This window comes from Nasonia vitripennis, chromosome 1, assembly GCF_009193385.2.
Source record: "Nasonia vitripennis strain AsymCx chromosome 1, Nvit_psr_1.1, whole genome shotgun sequence".
In the NCBI taxonomy this organism is placed as follows: domain Eukaryota; kingdom Metazoa; phylum Arthropoda; class Insecta; order Hymenoptera; family Pteromalidae; genus Nasonia; species Nasonia vitripennis.
The window spans coordinates 377,473-401,266 of NC_045757.1; the positions used below are offsets into that span (position 1 = coordinate 377,473).

At 47.8% G+C, this 23,794-nt stretch overlaps 2 protein-coding genes across 5 annotated transcripts; one reads left to right on the plus strand and one right to left on the minus strand.

The window, feature by feature from the left end:
- The first annotated feature begins 440 nt into the window (after window positions 1-440).
- Cenp-a (centromere protein A) lies at window positions 441-1,777 on the plus strand. Of its 2 annotated transcripts, none has more exons than NM_001142882.1 (2): window positions 441-666; window positions 739-1,771. In NM_001142882.1, exon 2 carries the CDS (start codon window positions 758-760, stop codon window positions 1,151-1,153), a length of 396 nt encoding a protein of 131 aa, NP_001136354.1. In that variant the 5' UTR covers window positions 441-666; window positions 739-757; the 3' UTR covers window positions 1,154-1,771. The 2 variants fall into 2 exon arrangements, with proteins under 2 accessions (NP_001136354.1, XP_031777520.1); XM_031921660.2 differs by lacking the exon at window positions 441-666 and having other exon boundaries at window positions 728-1,164; window positions 1,252-1,777.
- LOC100119154 (muscle calcium channel subunit alpha-1) lies at window positions 1,622-23,095 on the minus strand. Of its 3 annotated transcripts, none has more exons than XM_031922189.2 (34): window positions 22,722-23,095; window positions 22,540-22,645; window positions 22,330-22,469; window positions 22,137-22,243; window positions 21,899-22,051; window positions 21,624-21,823; window positions 21,430-21,533; window positions 21,192-21,355; window positions 20,636-21,107; window positions 20,434-20,551; window positions 20,285-20,377; window positions 20,100-20,220; window positions 19,922-20,013; window positions 19,356-19,519; window positions 19,194-19,297; window positions 18,714-19,131; window positions 18,548-18,635; window positions 14,662-14,769; window positions 12,965-13,017; window positions 12,752-12,898; window positions 12,468-12,669; window positions 12,026-12,379; window positions 11,649-11,943; window positions 11,413-11,570; window positions 11,113-11,337; window positions 10,814-11,018; window positions 10,606-10,739; window positions 10,300-10,506; window positions 9,717-9,832; window positions 9,457-9,597; window positions 6,648-6,979; window positions 5,860-6,438; window positions 4,775-4,902; window positions 1,622-4,700 (listed from the first exon to the last, which is right to left on the minus strand). In XM_031922189.2, the coding sequence occupies exons 1-34, from the start codon at window positions 23,078-23,080 to the stop codon at window positions 4,338-4,340; spliced, it is 6,750 nt and encodes a 2,249-aa protein (XP_031778049.1). In that variant the 5' UTR covers window positions 23,081-23,095; the 3' UTR covers window positions 1,622-4,337. The 3 variants fall into 3 exon arrangements, with proteins under 3 accessions (XP_031778049.1, XP_031778046.1, XP_008202602.3); XM_031922186.2 differs by having other exon boundaries at window positions 20,636-21,110; XM_008204380.4 differs by lacking the exons at window positions 5,860-6,438; window positions 6,648-6,979; window positions 14,662-14,769 and adding exons at window positions 7,958-8,001; window positions 17,982-18,089.
- Window positions 23,096-23,794: the final 699 nt, after the last annotated feature.

The window sequence follows — 23,794 nt, forward strand, 5'->3', positions numbered from 1 at the left end:
CCTCATTTATCATATATAATATATGTATATTACTTTTATTATGTATAGATAATAACTCTAAGCTTGGCCCGCCGATCGCGCATCGCCCCGTATGGACCTGCTCCCAGCGCGGCAGGAATGCAAATCTCTTGCCGCCGCACAATACAGTTCTTCGCGAGGAGGAGGAGGAGGATAACGTTTCGATCCATTTGTCGTTAGTCGTATAAAAACGAAAATCGCATTACCAGAAAGCCTATCACAATTCACAACGTTAGTTTATACGGGTAAAATAGTAACGATTGAAAATTCAAACTTCCCGGGACGAGCCGCGAGCGTTACGTCTAGTTACTTCAGCGAGAGGATATATCGATCGCGTTGGTTACGTTTCAGGGCTGGCATTGGTACACCTGCTTTGGCTGTGAGTTTTGGCGGGATTCGGAGCGTGCGTATATGATGCGTATACAGTATACACGTTGACAATCGCGGAGCAGAGAGGATGTAAACATGCTTCTGCTAGCCTCCCGAACACCGAAGGACGAGCGATCATCTATAGGTTAAGTGCGCGTTTCGAGTGCAGCGTTATCAGTGTGAAAGTGCCGTTTTCCGCAGCGACCGAGGTGATCTTTGCTGAGTTACGCAGTCGCAGTCTCTTATCGGCCTCCGAACAATATAGCTCCAAATGACTTGGTGAGTTTCTGATCGCACAACGCGACCCTCCTTATTTTTGCAACGTTATTTGTGACCGTTGATTTTTCTCAGAGCACTGCCGCTTTCGAAAATGGTCCGTCGAAAGTCCAGCCGACCGAAATCCAACGCGTCGAATGCTTCTTCGCGCAGGAATTTCGCGATGGACAAGCACGCGAAGAAACGCCGAGTCAACGGAATGCTGAAGGAGATCGCGCGACTCCAGAGGTCCACGAAGCTACTCATCCCGAGAGCCCCATTCGCTCGACTCGTGCGACAGATAATGCTGGACCTGTTTCCGCGGCTAGAGTCCCAGAGGATACAGCACAGCGCGCTGGAGGCCCTGCAGGAGGCCGCGGAAATGTACCTTGTGCAGTTCTTCGAAGACGCGCTGCTCATATGTCTGCACACGAAGCGGGTGACGCTGATGGTGCAAGACATGATACTGTGCCGACGACTGCGAGGCCGCGGTGATATTATTAATAGATAATTAATCAATGGGTACTCATAACGAACTTTTGACATTATTCAATAGACACATTCTTGTTTTAATCGACTATTCGACGTTTATCTGTTTCGAAATTTTAGTGTTTCAGTTTTAGAATCAATATAGAAAACGTCGCCAACCGCGACAGGAGTGTACCAACGAACTTGCAGATTGTTATTGTGCGAAATACTTGGAAGGTGCTGTAGCGTATTTTATAATTATCGGTGCATCACGTACACACACTCGAGTATTCAAGTAAAAAGTTTCTCTGCGTTCGCGATTAAGGGCACTTATTGTGAAAAATTGAATTGCTATCGCCGTCGGGGGAAATCAGTAAAATGCGGATCATTAAGAAATAATAAGCAAGCAATAACTATACCTATGTTTAACGGTGTTTTCAATTCGCAAATAATGTACGTGCGTCGAATCGCACTTTGCATTTCACTACTTTCCCTCGTTCGCGCGTGAGGATTTTAAAAACTCGTAAGAATTTATAAAACATTACGTATCAGTGTATAAAAAGGCGACCTATGCGAAAAACCTCTATGACAATCTTATTGTGCACATATATGCGGTTATTACACAAGCTTGAAAAGTGATATAAAGGTACAACGATGCATTTTTTAAGCGATCGAAAATTTTACTTTCCTCCTCCTGGCGATTTCGGATGGCTACTCTTCTGATCCGGAGACTCGATTTTTTTCCTGGCTTATATTCACAGTCGTTTCGCGCCGATGAACCGCCTTACACAATACGAATTTTAATAGATCGTTATTTGGCTAATATAAGATTGATAAAAGTCTCCACTGGTCCGAATGAATGTTACTAGATACTTAGGCACTTGTTATCTCTTCTATTATGACTCGTCGCGGGAAAAATAAATCGCGACGAACCTTTACTTTTCGCCCCACGCCCAATTGATCTACGCAGGGCCAACGCTTCGGTCGATGGTTTCCTTTCAGCTCAGAGTGGGACCCCTTCGACCCTGTCGAGTCAAGCACACTTCTGCGCGCCTCGTTCGGGAAGAGTTAAATAGAGAGTCGGAGAGAGAATTTCGCATCTGAGAGATTTTATCTACTATAATAACTAAGCTTCGCGTCGGATCCTAAAAACTATATACGCTTTACGCGCAATTATAACAATAATAAAAATAATAATAATAATAATAATAACAAGAACAACAATAGCATATACTAAATAGATATATATATCAGACACTATATCGATTGTCAATTAAATTTCGTGTCTGGAGTCTTCATTTTTTAACCTAAGCTAGAAACGATTACAAAATCTACAGTATAACCAGTAGCCAAGGATTCGCATACTTTTTTGAGAATATTTAAAAAGCATTCGGCATACTTTGACATTCAAGGATAGTAATAATAGAAAAAATTGGTACAGAGTAGTAGAAAATGTTTTCTTACGTATTAAATTATTTCAATTATTTTGTATTTTTTCTTACTTCTTACTTTCTCTTTTTCTCGTCCGCAAAACAAGAGGAAAAAGTTTAACAACTGTTGGCCCCGACGCTTCATCGCAAAAATTAATTGGGCATAACTTTGACCGTATGTCTACTATACTATTGTTATTTATTTATTTTCGCGTAAAATACAATATTCAAAATACCCAGAGGCATTGATTTTCTGTTTTCTATTTTTATTATCTTACAATTAGTTTAATAAATATTAATTATCTCCTCATGCATGAATACACATAAATTTATATATCAATCACATTTCAAAAACTTTGGTTTTGGTAGTAATATATAATATTTATTTATTGATTTATTTGTTTGTTTCTCAGGTAGAAAAGTTAGCTAATTGAAGACGAAATAATGAGCTCATTTAAACTAATCTCATGTTTTTTTCTTAATGACCCGCTCGTTACGATCACTTGAATCTACTAGAAATTAAACTAATTCCGTCGCCGATTAAACACCTTTTTCAACAGGATTATTTACGCTTCTTATTATATCACACACATATACATTACATGTAACTCTTTTTTAGTGTATATCTCATAATAAATGTTAATTTACAAACAACGTCCTGTCCATCTAAATTCGTCAATAGAAAATTTCCATCAATAATTAAAGTCTAAATTTTATCGTCATTGCGGGGATAGCCTTTGTAAAAAGTTCTATTCACAAAAATCTATAAATCTTTATCGATAAAAATGTTTAAATTACAGTTACATTTAGTTTTATTCATTTACATTTATATACAATGTATTGATAACGAGTTTCAATAAATGTTCATAGGTAGAAGTATTTATCGGCCGCTAGAGCCACAAATACGTAGAAACGTAACTAAGGAGTTGAAAATTCTTATGAACACAACACACGAGAAAGAAATGAAAAATAAACGACTTTCACACTAATAGTATGGTAACACTGTATTCTATACATAGGCAATATAGTATGGATAACTTGGAGCAGAAAATCAAAGCCTCGTATGTGTAAATGTATGACTGTACACGTACGCGCCATCGAGTCGCAGAATAAATTATCAAATTTACGAAAGGTATGTAAATCTGAAAGCTGGGTACAAAAAGTAAGGTTACACCGTTACGCAGCCAGATTACATCTGGCATGTATACCACGAGTGCTCGACGTTACACTCGCAATTGCACTCCCCCGTACGTAAAATAAAGGCGTCACAGTGACGTTCATAAAAATCTTTATATCTGTATAGAATAATAAAAGCGGTAAGCTACGAAAATACTGTAGCGCATATGTCGTGCCCATACGTGCGTATTCACAGTTTGACTCGATTATACTCGTCTAAGTATGCGTGGCCGCTAAAAATAAATCTCGCGTAGTAGCCTATTCGAATGAATGTTCGAGAACTAGAGCATTGATTTAATAATCTATCGCGCTGAAATTGTGAGAATCCGAATAAAATTTGCTTTTGAAAATAAGGTAATCGGTAATCGCGCATCAGCATCTCTCCTCCTTGTATATCCTCTTTATTCAAATTCTGCAAGGCGACTAGAGAATCGCGCGTAAAAATGAAACGAATATTTCTTAACGATTTCAGCGCGACTCTCTCTCTCTCTCTCTCTCCACTCTCTACTAGTGTCAACTTCCGATTTCAGACGTACAGCTACTCGTATAGCTGGGCCAAGCCCGCTTATTCGCGGCCAGACTCTAGATGCCACCGGCAGTAGCAGTAAATTGTTTGCTTCGCTAAGACGGCGGCTGCAGCTGTCTGTACTGCGGCTGCTGCTGGGACTGATGGTGCACATCTTGGTGCAGAGGCTGATAGTCGACAGCAATAGTGGCGCCGCTAGGTGGATTCGTCGAAGCCGAGTTCCAGGACTGCTGATCGGCCGTCGGTGGCGTCAGCGTGTTACTCGTGCTGTGCTGCTGCTGCTGCTGCTGCTGGAGTTGGTACGCAAGGGGCTGGCCACGACGTTCCTGGAGCAGGAGCTGGTGAGCCGCGCGGTCCATTTCCTCGCGCGTCATTTCCAAGGCCTCCTGCATCTCGCGGGACGTGTAGCGCACGAACTCCGGGTCGCAGTACTTGCCCAGGCCCTGCTCCACCAGTACCTGCAAGCAGAACGGCGTAGGGGTCAATTCTCTGTCCAGCTGGCGTACGAAGCTGGAGCGCCGCGACGACTTACCCTTCCGACGAGGCTTTCGGCGCTACCGATGACCTCGAAGTTGGGCTTTCGGTCGGCTGGACTGCCCGGCAGGCTGTGGGACAGGCGCTCTGTGCCGACGCTGCCGTTACTCTCTCGACCCCAGGATGCTGGATTTCGGTGCAGAGACAGAACCATCAGTGGCGAGGAATAAAAGCGCGATCCTTGCTGCTACGCGAACGCCGCGTGGCTTACCGCACAAATGACACCGTTACACAAAAGTGCAGGCACACGCGCATCGCAAGCGAACGACAACAAATCAAACAAAGCTGTAGAGGGGGGTGGGGGGGTGCCGCGATCAGTTTTTACCGACCGAGCGAAGAGCACGCAGGGCCCTCTGCCTTCGCGGCTCGAGCGCAGACACCTGACACCCCTTAGCGTTAGTCAAAGGAAGCCAATTAAATACGAATGATAAAGTAATGTACACGAGTATGGAAGTCGTTGGTTCAGTGTGAGTATAGTGAGTGCTGGAGCAAGGGATATTCAAAGTATTCAAATCAACAGACAATAATCCAAAGTGTATAGAAATAATAAAATCGCATGCTTCGAGCAACGTTCGACAACCATCAGGAGAGGTGCTCAATTCGACTTTTCCACTACGCGTCCATTGTTTGCGCCGCTTTGGTGTATACTCACGTCGTCATGGGAAAATCTTGGTCGCGCAATCGAGCCTCGACTAATTATGCTTATACAATATACATACAATAAACGAGTAATAATAAGTGAACATAATGCGTAATCGTGGAATAATCAGCTGCGTATCTGTGTTATTGTAACGTTGTAGGCTGGGGCGGTGTCGAGTGTGAAATAATACGAAATCAGAATGCAGTCATATACAGACAAGAGAGTGCGCAGAACAATAATAATAATAATAATAATAATAACAACAACAACAACGTAACACGATTCGCGTCTATATGAGTATATATATATATATGTATATGTATATCTAGAATGAAGGCCGCGCGAGCATAGCCATCCCTCGGCCTCTTTCGTTCGGATCTCAACGACAGCACAGGCGTACAGAATAGTATAGAAGTAGAATAGGACTGGTATCGTCATATCACCTCTGCCGTGATAGGAGGCCCGGTGCGAGAAGCAGGTGTCGCAGACCTTCCACTGGCTGGCGTCGACGTCCGCCAGAAATCCGGCCACGGCGATCGCCTGGGTCTGCGCGAGCTTGAGCCCGTTGGCGATGGACCGGGACTCCCTGGCGCTGTTCCTGCGGCTGCTGCTCGAGCCCCCGCCGAACCTGCTCCGCAGCGAGGAGCTGATGCTCTTCTTGCCCTTGCTCTTGTCCTTCTCCTTGTCCTTCTCGCCGTCCCTGCTGGGCCTGGACTTGGATCCGAAGGAGCTGTCGGCCCGGTAGGAGACGCTGGGCGATGAGCTGGTGGGCTCGACGAGTCGGTGCGGGTGCTGGTGGTAGTGCGAGCGCAGCGAGGAGGAGACCTGCCGGGGCGCCGCGCGGACCCAGCCGCCGCTGTCGTCGTTCTTCAGGCCCGATGCCGAGCTGCTCTCCAAGGACGTCTCGTCGTCGAGTTCGGCCAGTTCGACGTCGACGTCCTCCTCGTCGTCTTCGTCCAGGTCGATTATGTCGTTGTCCAGGCCGGCCTCCACCTGCTCGCTTTTCTCCTGCTCTTCCTCTACTGCAGAGTCGGGCGCGCATTTTGTCGGACAGAAGAGTGCTTTAGTTTTTCTCTCTCTCTCTCTCTTTTCTTTAGAGCCGGAGAGGTGGGGGGGGGGGGTGCCGTGCAGGCCCGACACGATAGATCGAGAGGGTCCGCGTGTGCGATCGAGCGAGTGTGTGTGTGCAGGGAGGAGGATGAGAAATGATTTTTACTGCGCGTCGCCGTACCGTGAGAGCTGCTCCAGGTGGCACAGTCGGCGCAGCATCCCTGGCCGGGGTACGAGTGGTATCTGGGCTCGGTGCCGGAGGTGGACGAGGAGGCGAAGCTGGGGCTCGGCGCTCCGAGGGACGTGTCGGCCGAGGTCGGGTGGGTCGCCGTCGCCTGGGACTGCGGCCGGCTCGGCTCCCTGTCACTGGCGGCGGCTGCACTGGCCACCGCGACGAGCCGGTGGTGATGGCGCTGCGCCGGCGGACTGGCCGCCGCTCTGGTCGGTGAGAGCGTCGCCGGGCCCGTCACCTGCCGCTCGACTCCGTCCTGAAGACTGCGCCGCCGTGACCGCCCGCACGCGCGCACGCACGCACACACACACATTGACAAGATTACGCATGGGTACAGGTGTGGGAGCTGCTGATTTATCATTGCAATGCGCTCTGGGACTGGCTTCTTTTTTACACGGAGAGCATCAGGGCTATACCGCGGGCATGCGGCTCTCTGCGAATCGGGGGGCGCTCGCGACCCAACTCGAAGAGCCTCGCAATTCGCATCCTCCGGCCCTTTCTCATTGTGCCGAGTGCGCGCGCAGTTCTTCGAAGCTCCCGTCTCAGCGAGCATATCGGACTGGCTTCCAACAAGAGCGTGCAAGCACCTTTTCCCGCCAGAGTTCTTTAGCAGCTATAGATATCGTTATTGGTCGAGAAAGTAATGCAACTATATAATAAGCTATTCGCTTAGCTATTCCTGAGTCGATTCAAAGCCTTATTTTCTCTTATTTACAATTTACGCAATGCTGCGTACTCATCCGCAACTGTTGGACACTTGAAAAAAAGGCTGTGAATAAGAGCGACGCTACTGATACATACAAATGCATAACATAACGTGGTTCTCGGGTTGTCGAAGCATACACGTAGCTATACAGTTTAAAAGGAGGATAAAAAAAAAGCTTCAGCTACAGCGTATATGGAAGCGCAAGAAATCATGCGTGTGTTTTCTGCAAGCTCATCGATTGCATTCGCGATGACAAAATAAGACGGCTCGAGGATCCTACAATGCTAGACTCGATCAAAACCATTCGAGACCGTCGTAACACGTAGAGGCATAATACAGCTTGTCGATCAACGTCTGCTACGTGTCACTGGATTCTTGCACGGAACATTACGTACAGTATCAGCAAGGTCTTTATCTCTGTCCAGTGAGGCGCGGCAAAACGATATAAGCAAGGATCCGTTGCTAGCAGGGACACAGACAAAAGAACACAGAGAAAAGCGGAGGCACAAGAAGTAAGAATGAGAAATCTACGTTTCCTGACTGCAGGTCTTACCGTAATCCCTATTCGGATGGAGATAGTTACCGCTACCTGGTCCACTGAAACGTACGACAATGAACAAGAAGCTCGGAGAACAAGTAAGGGGCAATAGCAAAAGACGCAAAGATACACGGAATACACCGCGCGAGGGTTTATCATTATAATCCTCGTTTTTTCATGGCTCCGTAAGGCCTCTATATTTACATCTCGAATCTATCAAGAGCTAGCAAGTTTTTTCTTCTTCTTTACGCTCAATGAACTTTACATACAGATGCACATTAAGATTATTGCGTCAAAGCGTTTGCATACGTTGATGGATGATTCCGACTTTGTCTCTTTACGTCATTCACTGTCGCGACATTATCCTCAGTTGAACGTGAAAAATAATTGCGGAGCAATATCAATCGTAGAGCTGCTGTTTGCATAGAGGTTGCGTTCAAGTGAGAAAATCCGGCGCTGATAATTGCCGTGTCATCGCGCTCTTTCGAGGTAACAGTCACACTCTGATAAATACAAACAAAAAAAAAAAGAAAAAAAAATGTAAAAAAACAACGATATTATTTTAAAAAATCGACCTACTCATTTACAGGTGGAAAAACATCGATTTCAAAATACACAGTGGTGCCAAAAAAGGTCGATCATCGAACAGTGGTATTACTCTGGTAATACATCAAAACTAACGTAATAACCATATACTTAGTCAAACTTTTCTATAACGTTTATGAAAGAAAAAATGTAGAGTAAAAATAAAAAACATTGATAAGTATGAACGACCGTGCCGGATACGAGTAGAAGTAAAATAACAATCATTATTACGATTTCGATTGAGGGAGAAATGAAAAACAATGTATTCACTGTCAACGTTGTATCGTAATATAGATATAGTGGGTCGATATATTTATATATATACATTTAGTATAGATCACCCGTCTCGTTTCACAATTCGGCCGAGGAGGCGTGTCAAAGCAACGGATGGCCTTTTTACAAAAAACTGCAAAAATTAAAACAAAAAATAGTCTTATAACTCCTCGTCGTATGATTTACACGCGTGACTTTGGACAAGATATATTCCAAATAAACGTATAAATATTTGTACAAAATAAGAAACGTGAAAAACGCTGAAAAATATTGTACATTATCGTTGCCTATCTCTCATGCATTACACACCACGAGACATTGAACAAAATTTTTTTTTTATATATATATATATATATATATATATATATATAATAGAAAAAGTCAGACGTCGAGAAAATTTTGACTTGTGTCGCCCAAAGATAATAAAAAAAGTACGTCTATACAAGAATATATAAAATATAGAGAGGTATAAATATAATGAATGTAGAAAAGAACACGCATCATATACTCGAAGTAGAGTGGTTTCTATCAACCTGAAGATATACCGCTGGACATGTACTATATCAGAGAATATCACAATTACACGCCTAGAAAATGCCTGTACACTTCAATAGTCGCGTGAGAGGGAGAGACAGAGTGACGGCCTGGGTACTTACTCGACGAGCTTGTGAGGCGGCCTATAGTTCATGAGCTGTTGCCCTCCGAAGATCGCTAGCGGCCTCAACGGGATACTCTCCTCGGCGCCCATCAGCCGCGGCTCGATGCTCAGCTGACCCATCGCGTTGTCGCTCAATCCGCTGAAACGATACGTACACGCGGCGAATAAAAGTACATGCGTATATCAACAATCATGACAGCGTTCTTTTTCAAAACGAAGAGATAAGTATATCGAATGTATGAATAAAAAATAGTATACCCTGCGACGTTCGGCACGACTTGATGAGATCTTGCGTTGATTTGGTTCAGAGCGTCCGGACCTCCCCTCTGCAACGAACAATATGGCAGGAAATCTATGGAATTGGTCGGCGAAGCCTTGAAAACGAACATGGAGAATTTTTAGTGGGATCCCGATCGCCGGCTTTTAAACTGGCTCTACAGCGACAGATACGTATAGAGTTAAGCGAATAGGGATTTTTGCATTTTTACCAGCAAAGCCACGATCGTGGGGGGACACTATAAACAATATATAGCTTACTTGTCGCTTTATCTGCAAAACTGAGAAAATCAAGGTAATGAATAGTCGAGAGCAAATTAAAATGATACAGAGTGCTGAGTACATTGCTAAAGCCAAGTTCACGCAACCACATCGCAGTCGAGTGGTTGCGCGAACGAAAAGAAGAGTAAAAATGTAATGTATAGTAGGTGCTTAGATACTACCATAGAAAATTAATAATTTTGGGGGCATTTAACGGAGCGTGTTTCGACAGAGCGTCGAGCAGAAGTAGACATTAGATACACAACCAGCGTAGCTAGTCTAAGACGCGGGTCACCGCTTTTACCTTGGAGCCGGTGGAGTTGAGTTTGAGCGAACGGGCCCTGTTAAAACTGTGTTGGCCATGCTTGCGCATGCTTGACCAAACGCTTCCGAAAAGCGAGTGGTTTCTTCGGTGCATTGGCTCTGGGTTATCGTCCAGTAGCTCCTCCAGGTTGCCGGAGATGGCGCGTTTCAGCTCCGGACCTGCTTCGTGCAGTGTTCTCAGACCAGCCTGGTTGAAAAAACATTTTTTTTTTTTTTTTTTTTTTGGTAGAATAAAATCGATCAATCATCACCAATCAGAAAAAGCGCGCATGAGTGTCTAGCTCACCTGTAGCGTTACCGCGTTGTGGCAGTCCTTGTCGCCCTCTTTCATCTCCAGCTCCTTTTTCTTCTTGAAACGTCGGAAGTAGTCCTGTATGAGGAAAGTCGCATAGAACTTGCCGACAGTTACCTCATCGTCCACTGGAAACGAAAACGCCGTAGATTATAACATGCATTTTGAGTCAGGTTGCTGTTTCTCGAATGTATTTATTTACCTCCTGGAGGTGGGACCACTTGGTCCAGGAGTTTGGGACTCGTTCGCTTCCAGATCTTCTTGATGACTGCTCGTAGCTGGGCGTTCGCTTCGTCGATGTTACCTTCGGTTTTGATTCGCAGCGATGTCCGTACCACCGCAAACAATGTCGCATTGAACAGCACCGTACCGTCGCTGTTCAATGGCATGTTCATCGACACGAGCCTCTGCGAATTTTCCCGATTCACGCGTTAATTCAATTCAGTAGGACGTTTAATGGATGAGAAGTAAATAAAAGAAAGTACGAGAAAATTCACGCACCTTGCAGGCCACCCGATGAGGACAGAGTTTGCCAAAGCCCAGCGGTGGCGAGATTTTCCTGAGCAACGTCACGACATCCAGATGCTTGATCCGGCCCTTCGCGTCGGGGTCGTACTCTGACCAGAGCCGAATGAACTCGTCGAGATGGTGCGGACCGAGGATTGACCAATCGCGCGTCAGGTAGTCGAAGTTGTCCATAATTACAGCTACGAAGAGATTAATAATCTGGAAGACGGAATCCCAGTTATGGGTAAGAGCGACTTTGGAGATCTGTGGCGAATAGGTGGACTGGAGTATTACCAAAAACGAGCAGAGCACGTAGAAAGAAATGAAGTAGGGAAAGGCGAGGTCCGATCCGCAGCTGTCCGGTGTGCTCTCGGTCGAATTCGGCGTAACGACGCAAAGAACCTTCTCCGGGTTGTAGGAGCACGCCATCATGATCTCCTGCCACGCTTCGCCTGTGTTGTGCACAACGATATGACACGTGAGAACGAGGCAATAGGAATGAGGGGACGCAGCAGGGTCAGCTGACCTACCCGTGGCAGATCTGAATAGCACCAGCACGGCTTGGGGAAAGTTCTGGAAATGGTTGTTGCGGTGTATGGGCGTCTCGTCGTTGATGACGATCTTTCCAAACATCTGCATCCCGATGACGGCGTAGATAAAAAACAGCATGACGATGAGGAGGGCTACATAAGGCAGTGCTTGGAAGGACTTGATAAAAGTCCAGAGTAGGGTCCTGATGCCCTCGCCTCGGCTGAGCAGCTTCACCAGTCTCATTACGCGAAACAGTCGGAAAAAGTTGATGGATATGCCCACCGGCGGACCGGTCTGTCGAGGAGGAAAATTTTCAAATCGTTCAATACGCGTCGACTTGTAGCATAAGGAGATGTTGCGTCGGCGTTGTACGTACGGTCACTTCGGAGCAGACGATGTCGATGAAGCTACCGAGTACTATGATGAAGTCGAACACGTTCCAGGCGTCGCCGAAGTAGTTCTTGAAACGGAAGGCCGCAAGCTTGAATATGAACTCGAGGGCGAACACGGCGGTGAAGACCATGTTGAGACCGTCGAGGAGGTCGGTGTAAGCCTTCGGCTGCTGGTAGAACTTCATCGCGAGGGTCACCGTGTTTATCATGATCAGGCAGAAGATCGTGTACTCGAACGGCTGGGACGTGACGAACCACCAGACCTTGTACTGGATCCGGTGCTTGGGAATGTAGCGGCGAACTGGCTTCGCCTTCAGCGCGAACTCGATGCAGTTGCGCTGTTGGAGTGGTGGTGGTGGTGGTGGTCAGTGCCGTTAGCCATCGCTGCTTATTGCGAGAACAGTAGTTACGCGCTTAGGTACTTGCCTGATTCTTGTCGAGCTCGCAGTTTTTGTACTCCTGTTCGCCCTCGTTCTGAAACGTGACGATGACGAAACCCACGAAGATGTTCACCATGAAGAACGCGATGATGATGATGTAGATGATGTAGTAAGCTGCCACTATCGGTCGAAAATTGTAAATTGGTCCGAAGTCTTCTTTGTTCGAGTCGATGGACACGTAGAGTAACCTGTTGAGCATCGGACTCGCGTTATTATTGTGCAGACGCGCGTCTCGCAATCGCCCAGAGTTGTCGCGGGGATGAAACTCACCCGGGCCATCCCTCGAACGTCGAGACGGTAAAAAGTGTTAACATTGCTTTGGCGACGTCGTCGAAGTGGAACAGGTTCCTCTCCCACTTCCTCTCCTCCGTCAACGGCTTGTTGATGTTTCCGTCCTCGTACTTGATGTAGGTCCCTCTGCGAAAATCAATTGATTATCCCCTCCGGCACACGGCCCTTACATCGTACGCGACCGAAACTTACTGACACTCCTCGGAAGTTATCTTCGATCTGTCGTTGCACATGAAAAACTTGCCCTGCGCGTATCAGAAAGCAAACGTCATTATTAGTGGTCCTCGCGAAGATCCGACTAGCGGCGCGCAAGTTATATGTTAATCATGGACGCACACGTGTGAGAGAGAGAGAGAGAGAGAGAAAGAGAGAGAAACAAAACTGAAGCGGCACACAGTACAGGTATAGGCATTGTTATTTGGCACATGACAAAAACGAGAAAAACAGCGCAGAAGCCAGATGCATCGCATTGTGACGTGATTGTAGTACAAAGCCGTCTTGTGTTGAGTGAAAACAAAAGGTGTGCCGTGCGGCGATTCAGCGGCTGCAGCGCAAAGTGTGAACGAAATTCAAAAAATATAACGGCAGAGAATACGTTCTTAACGGCGGCGTCTCGGTAAGGAGAAATCATAACGATAAGACATTCCTACTCGTCGCCGGAGATGCAAAGAGTATCGGTGCGATGCAACTCTATTTTCTCTTCGCCGCCATTCGCTTTCGTGGCTTTTCTTGTCTCCCTTTGCCTATATACTCGCTTTCTACTGCAGGCTACGTGGGTGCAATCTCCGTTGTACAAGTTCTGAGAAAGAGGGGGGGGGGGCACACCGAGCCGAGGGTTGCAGTCAGTTCTGCCTCTCCCCCGCTTCGCCCGGCGCTTCGAGCTTCGATCTTGCGCGTTATATTTATACAATGTTTGCCGACAAATTCGAGGGTCCCGCGAGGGAGATTCAGACTTGCGCAACTTTCTCCGCCGACTACGACGGAAATAATCGTAGAGTGCGAAGACGAGGCTTTCTATACGCATGCACACGCGCCTAGTCGTTCGGAATGAGCTCTCGGTCGGCTATACGATGTAGGAGCTATATCGAGTGTCTCTGACATGCGACGAAACAACATTCCACATGCAGCAATCCCACACACTGCAGTTTTCGGATTTGCGGAAGAATGAATACGCTTAATGAGTATCGTGTTGCTGTTGCTGTTGCTGCTGTTTTTGCGAGTGACTCGTTGGATAACACGCGCTGATCTTCCAAAGTGAGATACTGCGACTCAAAGTGCATGGTTCTCCAGGATATTCATGCAAGAGGTGTGATTTATTATCGGTGTGCCGAATGCAACACGATCAAACGTTAGTCGGATTAATGCAAGCGTCGCCGTTAATTCGCCGGTACACACTCTGTACACGTGGGCTCCGTTAGAAAATTAGATACACTGTTCTAAACATCGATATACACCAGCAGTAAAAAACAACACGTACATAATACTTTCGTGAAAAAAAAAACAAACAAAAAAAAACAGATCGTCTGCGCCGAAAGGCCAGAGACGTGAACCTTCTCGAATGAACTTTTCTCTCTTTTTTACGTTGCAAGAATCGTGGTTCGCCGCTTGCTCGGCCGAGCAGCTTGAGAGCAAGCGTCGAGAGAGAGAGAGAAAGAGAGAGAGAATAACGAAATCATACACGACGACGAATAGTTCATAACAATATACAGAACGCAGAAAAGAACAATAACAGAGATATGTTTATGTATGAGTAATCTAAGAGAGGCAGAGAGTAGTAGTAGAGATTATAGTATAGTAGTAGTAGTATATGTAAAAGAGAGTAATATTTATTTTTTTATATATTTATATATATATATATATATATAGCTTGTGGTATATGTTGTTTTTACCTTGAAGAGCTGGACGCCGATAACGGCGAACATGAACTGTAGGAGATAGGTGACCAACATAATGTTGCCGATCGTTTTAATGGCGACGATCACGCACTTGACTACGTACTAGCGTATTTGGTAGGTTTCGCAGCCAGAGGCAGCAGGTTTCACACAGACACACGCAGGTTTCGATTTGGTTTGTTTGGTTTTTTGTTTGGTTTGCGGACACACAGGTGCGGAGAGACGAGCGAGCGAGCACACAGGATTTCAATTCGTGAACAGAACAACAAAGAGAGAGAGAGATATCGGTATTAATTAATCAGGAGTTTCCAGCTCATACGGGGTTTTGGGGGTGAGGGTACGTTCGATTACTTTCATTTCATCAAAAGTATGGGACACCGATGGACCTATAATAACTATACGCTATATCATTATGTGCTAGCTGTTGCTGTTGTCTTCCGACTACACATATCGCTACTTGGATTTTGACACATATACTTAATATTTACATTTCAACTCCATTCGAAATGTCACACTGTTAGTAGTCCGTGCGTAAACTAATTTCACCCCCTCCGTTAGCAATAAAGATCGAATTTCTCCTCCTGTATGAATACCAAAACTTGCGAGGGCCTTAATGCGCGTCTCGGAACGACCTGCGCCCGTTAACTTTGCCAGCGAACAAGGTTGGCATAATCCCCAAGTCCCCGGTCAAAGTGAACCACCACCGCCGCCGTATGATTCGCGAAAGATGACGTCGTTTTTCACTCTCGATAGAGGCTAACTCGATTTCCGAACTTGTCGCGCCGCCCAAAGAATATTGTTCGGCCCTTAACTTTGCTGCGCCGGCGCTCGAGGAGGGAGTTTAGCATTTTCGAATCAACTATATGCACCAGTTGGGATTTACTGTCGAGAACCCAAAGAAATTACGCTCTTCTCACTCGGCTTCTTTTCAGTATCAATCTAAGACAGAAAAAAAATAACAGTTGATGAAATGTGTATTCCCGCCGCGGACGTTCCTGTGATCATGGCCCTCGACGTTTGACGCGCGGCGTGTCGCGATTAACCGCCAGTTGCGCTTCACTTCGAATTCGCTTGCATTATTTCTATTTTCTATTATTAGTATACATAAAGGAGTTATCTGCTCTAACACACACACACACACACGCGCGCGCGCACATATATGTATATACAGAAGTATATGAATGCGAGAAAGCGATGTTCTAGGGAACAAACATTTCTAAGACACATATATAATATCATATATAAATAGAGATTTCAATATTGATAAACTAAACAACACACCGAATTACCAACTATTATCATGGCTCAACTGTATACAGTATTGTTAGCGAATTGTTTATCTTACATAGTCTTTGCGTATTTACAGTACGGATTAACACTGTAGACTCGTTTAAAATAGCATTGAACTCGCATAACGCGTTCTTTTCTCGACTACAATCGTGCACGCAAGCGAACATTCAATACTTTTTAAAGTCGAATCAACGTTTTATGGCATGAGATATACATAACTACTATTTATATATAGTTATCTGAACCTGCACAAGTAAGGTATACACAACATCGTCGTCGAAGGGAGATAAGATACAAGTCGACTCTAGTCCTGCATCGAAGTTGGTCTTTGAATTTCGTTTCGCACTTTCCTCTCGTATTTTCATTTTGCGTTCACTATATAGGCATCGAATGTTAAAGTTCTGTAATGCCGTTAGTCATCACACCACCGCAAGACATGCACAAATCTAGACGCACAATCCAATTTTTTTTTTCCATATAATCGTGTGTGTGGTCGGTTGTTCAGCATCGTATATTTCTCAAGCCATTGTACCAATTCTAACAACTGTTCTATATTGCGTTTCTCGTGTTTTTTTTTCTCCAGCTACGACGTTTTTGTTAATCAGGACGAAAAGTATACAGATAATAAAAGAAGAAATAATATTAAGGAATAAAATAACGACAAATTATTGATAATACACAGAGGATAAATAATACGTTGTGATATAGAATTATGTGTGGGGAAATAAATTTGCATGAAGCCACATAAGCGTACTTTTTTGTACTCTATATATATATTCTGAAAGCGGTTAAAAAAAATATGCCGATTAAAAATTTACACCACGAAACAGAAGCCAATAGACGATAAAAACCTACTTCGACGTGATCAGCATGCAAAAGTTATAGTTTTTGCCGGACACGTTCTCTTTGCAGCATTAATTTTATATCCACGCGGTATCGCTGTTTTCTCGCCGAGTAATTCGATCGCGAAAAAATTGATGATAATATAGTAACGAAAGTCGAAGAATGTACGTTGTTCAATCAAGTTATACCGTTCTCCGCGATAATGTGTAACGGTGTATAAGATTATGATTGTACGTGCTGTTATCCAGTTTATGTAAAAACAAAGGAAAACAGAACAGAAAAACGGGAAGAGGTTCAAGACAATAAACCAATTCGTTAAATATAGTTTATGAGTATAGGTATTCTCAAGAAAAGTAAAAACAAATCCAGGGTAAACCCAACAGGTGCACTTATCGAATCACAGAAACAGTAAATTTCGCCTTTCGCCCTCGGCTTTAAAATTGTCTGCATAATTAAAGTTTAAGAAAGCATTTAAAAATAATGAACGAATCTTGAAAAACAAAGTCGACTATGAGGACGATAGGCATAGTTTAACAGACACAAACAAAAAAAGCAGATTCTGCCTTAGGCAATTAAGGGAGTTTAAACGCAAAGGAGAAAAGTTTTATTACGACGACAGGAAGTAGGTACAGCGACAAATAAGATTTTTCATTCAAATTTAAAATCTTTCCGTCAGTCTGAGGACAAACTTTTTCTCCGGACTTTAACTCTTGAGAAACTACGAGGGAGGATATTTTTTCTTTACATTATTGAAGTGATTTTTCAAATTGTTTTTTGAACAGAAAATATAATTTGAAAAGTAAAAGGACTGAGGATTAGGATAGACAGCAAATTTCAACATTATCTTCTATGAAGAGCGTAGTAAGATTAATTTTGCTGTATATCCCGGGAATAAGGTGAGACGGTTTCTGGCTAGAAAATCGATTCAGCAAACAAACAAAGAACCACGAAAAACAATGGCTTAGCATAAAAATCAACTTCTAGCCAGAGTGACGAGGGAAAAAAAAACAAAACGAAAAGTGCAAAAACAAATAGAAAGGGGTCGAACGAAGTATCGTTTACGACACGAGACAAAAGGGAGCAAATAAGTATATTTCGGATAGGATTCAGACAGTCGAGATAGAGACAGAGAGAAAAAAAGGAGTAAAGAGGAATGTATCGGGGGCAAGGGATAGCAGTCCTACCTTGAAGAGCTGAACGCCAACGACGGCGAACACGAACTGCAGGAGGCTGGTGACGAGGACTATGTTTCCGATAGTCTTTACGGCTACGATGACGCATTGTACTACGTGCTAAGGGCGCCATATGCAACATTTCAGTCTCGTCAAATACTTATGCTTGAGCCTTCCCTATTTGCACACCCATACCCGTATACGTGTGTATGTATATATATATTTTTTTCAATTTTCTCGTTTGCCATCCACACCCACCCTTCTGTCGGATGTTTGTCCAAGCACTTACCCCAGGATTTTGCTTTGGTTTGTTCGTCGCCTTACTTCCGGGAGTCTAAATTGATTTTTATTTTGTTTTCTTTCGTTTTACTACACACATCGCGAAATAATACTAGCCTGACCAACTTATTTCATACGAGCGATAGTTTTCTTTCCAACCCCTAGCTCCTCTAGCGATACTTTACATAGCACATAGCTTTCTACGTGTCGCGATATAGGGTACAAGAGCGCGAGGCTCTTTGGTTCTAGATTAAAATGGAACGTTGAAATATAATGGAAAAAGAAGGAGAGATGAATACCTTGAGTCCTTTGGCACGATTAATGGCTCGAAGAGGCCTCAAGACCCTCAGCACTCGCAGAATTTTCACCACCGATATAGCTCCGGAACTGAAAATTAAATTGGAATGTTTGAAACGCGTCCGCTGAAATGTGCGCAAAGCTGATTCTGGAAGGAGAAAATTGTACCTGAGCTGCGTGGATACGATGGATACGCATACAACTAGCAGATCGAGAAGATTGAAAGACGATCTGCAGAAGGCCCCGTCGTGCAGAATGAAACCGTACGATATGGTTTTCAGGCAAATTTCTATGGTGAAAACCGTGGTGAAAAAGTAGTCGAAGTACGCCAAGATCTTGTTCCTCTGAGAATTCGGATCGATGGGATCCTCGGCGGCAAGCATAGCAGACGAGATCATGATGCACACGAGAATGACGTTGCCGAAGTAGCTGTGATTGCAAACCCAGTGGCAGAATACTCGAAACCTGTTGGTCTGCGAGAAGACGAAGAACGAGGAAGCCGGCGGGATCGGCACGATCTTCGTGCCCATGTTGAATTCCGACATGCGCCTCGGACGCGCGCTCACCTCGTTCTCGATGTCCTCGTCTGCGCGACGAATCACAGTTATCACAGTATTCTTTCGTCCGCGTGCCGTGTTCTTATCTTACCTTGAATTTCCGTGTGGTCGTCCTCCTCGTCACCCTCGAGGTCCTCCTCGTCGCTCTCTAGATCCAGCCTGACCTTCCCGTGCCCGTCCTCGTCCTTGTCCGACCTGTTGAGAAGCGCGCGATGAAATAGGCGCAAAGCGCGCTTCTCGAGATGTAACTTACCCATCGAGCGCGGCCTCGTAATCCTCCATGGTCTCATTCGGATCCTGTTCGAGATCGGTATTGCCCTCTTCGTCTTCGCCGCCCGTCACATCGGCTCCGTCGTCTTGTTCCCCGCTCAGTTCATCTTGGCCTGGGGAACCGCTGCGCGACTTGTTCTTTTCGGCCTGTAGCGTAATAAAATAATCAATCGATAAGTATAGCTGATGCGCGGAGACAGGGGAAGAAAAATGGCAGGCGTATACGTCAGAACGCGTCCACGTGTCGAGAAGTGAAGTGAAGCTTCTACTCGTATATAGGTATCGGCTGTCGTAGTTGCTATACAGGTAGACATAGAAGGCTCTACAGGGCGCAACATAATAATCGAACGATGCCGAGGCCTCGAGAGCTTTAAGGATGAAAGCGCGCCGCGAGACAGCGGAGAGTGACGAGCGATTGTTGCGCTCCGCGGGAAAAGCCGACAGGCAGCCTATTTTTACCGCGCGCCGCGAGTCCGAGAAAGAGTTGGATTCTAACGAGGTCATCGACGAGTCACGAGCCACTGCCCGTTTTATCATAACTAGTTTTACCTCCTCCTCGGCTTCCTTCTCGATGGCAGTGAGAGACTCGGCGTCCGCCAGGTTGTCCACGGCGATGGCCAAGAAGACGTTCAGCAGGATGTCTGGCGGGCGACTCGCTTGTTAAGGAGCATCGCGTAATCGCAGGCCGCGCAAGCCCGATTTCATTCGGATTCGTTTCAAAGGATACAGTTACCGCAGATGAAGAGAATGATGAAGTAGATGCAGGCGAGGACACCGGAGCTGGCGACGCCCCCGTACGCTCGGATACCCGTGTACATGACTACGTTCCAGTCCTCGCCCGTCAAGATCTGCGGAAGAATTTGTCATTGTGAAAGGGACAAAAGGATTAATCCACTTGGTACGGCCACGCACCTGAAAGACGGTGAGCAAGCTCTGCCAGAAGCTGTCGAAGTTGTGCCGCGGCTTGTCGTCCTCGGCGCTGAAGTTGAATCTGCCGCCGAACACCTGCGAAACGGAATACGTATACCTGCATAGCGCCAAGCGGAAATTAAAGCACGTACCTGCATGCCGAGCAGGGCGAATATGACGATGAAGAGGAACAAAAGCAGCAAGAGCGAGGCGATCGACTGTATCGAGTTGAGCAAGGAGGCCACGAGGTTCGACAGCGATCGCCAGTACCTGCGAAGATGGAAAGCGGGAGGTACAGGTACAGAATATAATAAAAATAACTGATGCACTGCCGAAGAATGCCCGCGCGCTCACTTGGTCACTTTGAACACCCTGAGCAGCCTGACGCATCTCAGCACGGAGACTCCGAGCGGCGGCATGACGTTCGTGTTGGTCAGTACCATCTCGCTTATCGAGCCGATGACGACGAAGCAGTCGAACCTGTTGAAGAGCGAGACGAAGTAGCCCTGAAAGCCCAAGCTGTACATCTTGAGCATCATTTCCATGGAGAAGAGAACAATGAAGAACATGTTGGTGATCTCCTGGAACTGGTCGAGCCACTCCGGCTGCTTGTAGTGCTCGGTCGCGAGGACGCCGGTGTTGAGGAAGACCAGGACGATGATGAGCCAGTAGAAGACCTGGGACTTGACCGCCTTGCGACAGGCCCGGCGCATCCGCCGGTTCGCCCGGTCGAAGTCGCGCTTCTTGCGCTTCCAGAGGGACTCGTGCTGCACGCCCTCGTCGCTCTCCAGCCGGTCCGTGCTCTCCATCTCGTTCTGCTGCTTGGCTGCTGGCGGAGAGCGGGGACAACGAGGTTGTATTCGGTGCCGTGCGAGTCTGCTTGATTTATCATTTTGTTCGCCTCACTTACACTTGCCGTCCTGCGTCTGCGGCTCGTCGGCCTCGGGCTCGATGTCCTCCGCCTGGGTGATCCAGTCGAGGTAGCCCCGCATGTCGTCCTCGATCTGCTGCTTCTCGCGCAGCTTGTGGAAGTCGCCGCGAGCTTTGGCCTTCTCCCTCTCCTTGGAGAACTCTCTGGGGGCACAGGGGGGGGGGGTGAGAAATAACGGAATGCCGCATAGCTATATTCGCGTTTCGCGCTGACGTACCCAGACAACACTCCGAGAATGAGGTTCATGACGAAGAAGGCTCCGAGGATGACCAGCGAGACGAAGTAGACCCACTGCCAGGTGCTGCCCATCGCGTCCTCTATCTGCGTTTCGCAAGAGACGTTTGAGTTTGCGCGAGAGAAGTGACAAGTGGGGGGGGGGGAATGGCAGGCAGGAGGAAGCAGAGCACTGACCGAGTAGAGGACGTCGGTCCAGCCCTCGAGGGTGACGCACTGGAAGACGGTGAGCATGGCCAGTCCGAAGTTGTCGAAGTTGGTGATGCCCCAGTTGGGCCCGTCCCAGTACTTCTTGGCGTCGCAGACCCACTCGTCGCCCAGCGTGCTGCACTTGAAGCCGCTGTCGCCGCAAGGGTGGGGGTCGTCCCACATCTCGCCTGCGGGAAGAGGAGGAGCCAGTACACAGGGAGATCTCTTGATCTCTCGCGAATATGTCGAATGACCGCGCTTACCCGTGACGTTGTTCCAGCAGGTCGAGTGGAGCTTGCCGGAGAAGAGCTCGAGCCCGATGATCGCGTAGATGATGATGACGAAGATCACGAGGAGGGCGATGTGCAGCAGCGGCACCATCGCCCTCAGGATCGAGTTGAGCACGACCTGGAGACCTGCGGGCAGAGGCGCGGCGAGAGTTAATAGGGAAGCAGGGCACTCTGCCGTAGACGCGTCTTGGCGGTTGCCCGCGCAACTCACTTGGCACGCCCGAGACGAGCCTGAGAGGTCGAAGCACCCGGAAGGCCCTGAGCGCCTTGACGTCGAAGCCCTCCTTCATGAAGGTCGTCAGCACCGTGCTGATCATTCTGCGGGGGGAGAACGCGCCGGTTCAGAGGAGCAGACAAGGCATAAGTAACGCGTAAAAAGTGCGTGTAAGATTCGCGCTAATTACCCGATTACGACGATCGTGAAGTCGAGGAGATTCCAGCCGTTGCGCAAGTAGGCGCCCTGGTGCGCCACGAAGCCGTACGCGATGATCTTCATCACGCACTCGGCCGTGAAGATGACGAGGAAGACGTACTCGACTTTTTCCTGCAACCGAGCCCTGCTGTACTTAATTTATTAAACACATAGGCGACGCGCTCGACGGGACAATACTCACCAGGTACGCGTTGGTCTGGTTCGAGTCTCCGAAGGGGTAGGGCGTGTACACGGCCAGTGCGACGCAGTTGGCGAAGATCGTCAGCAGGATGAGGTACTCGAACGGTCTGTCGCGGCTGGTCAAGGAAGACAGAGCGGAGCGAGAAGGCAAGAGAAGAGAACGGCAGAATGCTTAAAGGATACTTCCACTCGACGATGTCGATGCAGAGCTTGCGCAGCGGGTTCTTGAGCTGCAGGCAGAAGAGCGCGCGGACCGGCCGGTCGGGCTGGGGCTTGCCGCCCCGGCGGGCCGGTCGCTTGGCCGCGGCGGCCGCGGCGGCCTTCTCCGCGGCCTGGTTAGCGGCGGAGGCGGCGCCGGGCTTGCCCGCCGCGACGGTCGTCGCCACGGTCTGGCCGCCGGTCGTGCTGGGCGGCGCCTCTCCGAGCGGCCCGAGGCCCTCCCGGGCGCCATTCTGCTGCTGAGCGGGCTGGAGCGTGTCTGGCGTGTTCCGGGCCTCCCGGGCGGGCTGGCCCAGCGGCGCGCCGCCATCCCCCGCGCTCATCGGTCGCCGCCGCCGCCGCCGTTGCCGCCGCCGCCGCCGCCGCCGCTAGGCCCCAGCGCCGCCGCCAGCCTAGGCCCGCTCCTGCCGCCGCCTGTCCTCCTCGTCCTCCTCGTCGTCCTCGTCGTCCCCGAGGGCACCGCTTCGTTCCGCCCAGAGCAGCTGCTGCAGCCCCCTACGCCCGGGGTCCGCATGCTACGGGGCCGCTCTCAGCCAGCGCTGCACCGCCTGCACCGAGCCGCGGCGGCCCGGAGCCCTGGAAGCCGAGCGAGCTATCGATGGAGCCCTCGAGCCGTTAACTGTGTGAAGGTCTGTGTGAAGGCAGACGAGGAGCTGGGCAGAGAGAAGAAAGCGGCCAGATGAAGAGGAGCGATAGTGGCACTCGACATTGCGGAGCGGCCAGTGCGGCGGAATCAACGACTTTTTCACGCGGCGGAGAGCGCGCGCGCGCGCGCGCGCGGGAATTCGGCCGGCGCACTAAATATAGCTCCGAGTCCCAGTCGACGCGGCGCGGAGCGAGGCGGCTCGTACACAATGTAATTATAGTTGCTGCCAGCGAGAGCGGGGGCCAAATTTACACGGCGGAGCTCCTCGAGCGGCGCACGTGCGGGAGGGAAAAATTGGAAAATTTTCACTCAATGCGCCGCTGATTCGCCCGGCGCGGCCTCTCATTACGGCAATCACGCGGAGCCTCTTGCCGGAAGAGCTGTGCTCGTC